Source organism: Elaeis guineensis, chromosome 12 (assembly GCF_000442705.2).
Source record: "Elaeis guineensis isolate ETL-2024a chromosome 12, EG11, whole genome shotgun sequence".
NCBI lineage: Eukaryota > Viridiplantae > Streptophyta > Magnoliopsida > Arecales > Arecaceae > Elaeis > Elaeis guineensis.
This window is the reverse complement of record NC_026004.2, coordinates 86,110,628-86,112,701: the sequence shown is the minus strand read 5'-3', so window position 1 is coordinate 86,112,701 and position 2,074 is coordinate 86,110,628. Positions and strand designations below refer to the sequence as shown.

Here is a 2,074-nt window from a genome sequence, read left to right as displayed (position 1 = left end):
GACTCATATTTTGCCGGTCTTAAGTCATTCCCACCTGCTTTTCTGGACTGTGCCCTATAAATCCCCCCACAATTCTCCTCAAAAAGATCACTTCTCTTCATTTTTTGTTCTTCTTTCTTCAAGAGTAGGCTTTTGGAGAGAGAGTAGCTCCGATGTCGGTGAGTACTGCTTATTTTGAGTTAAAGTTTGGCTTCTGTGGCAGTAGGATCTGCTGCTGATGTTTCGGTTTCAGGACATTTTTGTTCCATTTACGGGGGTTCATTTAAATCAAGAAAATTGGGAGTCAGCTTGGATCTGTAGGCTTTTATTGTGATTCCTGAGCTCCCTAGGAGCTAGCCTTGATTTGATCTATCAACAAAAGTAACGATGGTAGCATTAGAAATCATTCTGATTGCGATGAATAGAGAGAATCGATTTAATTGCTGATGATTGGTAATCGATTTTGCTACTGCTCTACTTAAAGGGATGAAAAAATTCTGATTGCAGGTAACGACTGTGAAAGTCAGCAATGTTTCCCTCAGTACACCTGAGGGGCATGTCGAGGGGTACTTTTCCTTTTCTGGAGAAATCGAATATGTCGAGATGCGTAGGTTCGTGCTTACGATTTATCATTATATACCTTGTTTAATTCTGATGCCATGAGGTTTTTTTTCACCTAAACTTTAGTCTTTCTCTCTCTCTCATGACAGTGGGGATGAAAGCTCAAAAATTGCATACGTCACTTTCAAAGATTACCAGGGAGCAGATAATGCACTACTTCTATCGGTGAATTAACTTTCTCTAGGCTATATTGTTTTCATTTCCTTACATTCCATTCATATGCTTAAATCCATGTTTTTTTTTTTTAATTTTTAATAATAATGAAGTTAGCATGATAAAGCCATTTCTTTTCTCCCTTACTTATTTCTTGGATCTGAATCCATTATGTATTAACAGCTGCTATATTGCTTTACATATTGGAGGCTTGTCATACATTAAGGACAGTCTGGGGTGTTTTTCCAAATACTCGAATTTGCTTTGCCATGAAAACAAGAGGGTTTTCTCGATCATTCTTTGGGGGAAAAACGCAAGATATACGTTAAGCAATACACACAAGGTTTTGAAGTAGTCAATCAGCATATATGCTTGTGTTGCTCAAAGAACAAAGATATTGATGTTGATATGATATTTGTGATAATTTGTTTCTGTTCTAAAATATCATTTTTATTGGTGGTACAGGACGCAAAAATAGATGGTCAATCTGTCGTCATTGCAGCAGCCACAGATTACCAATTACCTCCTGCTGCTTCAGATCCACAAGAGGTAAACCGCATGATTTTTGTTCATAAAACCTGTTTTCCCATAATCCCATGCTTACAGCTTCTTAACATGTTTAGCAAAATCCTTTTTTCAAATTCTCAGTCCGCTGGTGGTTCCCGATCTGCTTTACAAAAGACTGTAGGTGTTTTCAAAAAGACTGCAAAGAAAACAAGAGATTTTGGGTTGAAACACCGACCCGAATTCACATTCGAAGCTAAGTTTCCGATATTTGGCGGGAAAAATCAAAAACCGGAATGCAATCTGATTGTGGAAAAGAAAGTCTAGTTCTCTGGGCAAAGGTCAAAGACTGCAAAATCTGCTTCCAGCTAGCGTTCTTCCAAGCCTGCATCTGCCCAAGGATTGATTCCCCAATGCTTAGAATTTCTGTAGGAAATATATATTGTTTTCTTACATGATTTCCTTGCTGTTGTGATAAATGTAGAATAGAAACATATTATACCTTAATATTTGCTTGCAAGTATAATTGACCACATATGCGTGGGAGTTTTGCGTCTGTGCTTTATCTACCAACCAACACGCTACTTTCTTAGTTGCTGTTCATATCATGCCCCTGATCCGAGGGTTGTGATAACCGTCATATATTTATGAAAAACTTTTCCTACAAACATATAAGGTATCTTAAATAGATATTAATGCAACATAGTAAAATTAAAATTAATAAAAATTTAAATTTAAATTTATTAACCAATCTAAATAGTATTCAAATTCAAATGTCTTACGTCAAAGAAATTTTCACAAAAAAAAAACAAAGAAA

The 2,074-nt window shown here is 36.3% G+C and overlaps 1 protein-coding gene across 2 annotated transcripts; it reads left to right on the top strand.

The window, feature by feature from the left end:
• On the top strand, positions 1-1,764 carry LOC140850867 (binding partner of ACD11 1-like). 2 transcript variants are annotated; one of them, XM_073246940.1, is made up of 5 exons: positions 1-158; positions 487-590; positions 690-765; positions 1,219-1,302; positions 1,402-1,764. In XM_073246940.1, exons 1-5 carry the CDS (start codon positions 153-155, stop codon positions 1,582-1,584), a joined length of 453 nt encoding a protein of 150 aa, XP_073103041.1. In that variant the 5' UTR covers positions 1-152; the 3' UTR covers positions 1,585-1,764. The 2 variants fall into 2 exon arrangements, with proteins under 2 accessions (XP_073103041.1, XP_073103040.1); XM_073246939.1 differs by lacking the exons at positions 1-158; positions 487-590; positions 690-765 and adding an exon at positions 818-1,096.
• Positions 1,765-2,074: the final 310 nt, after the last annotated feature.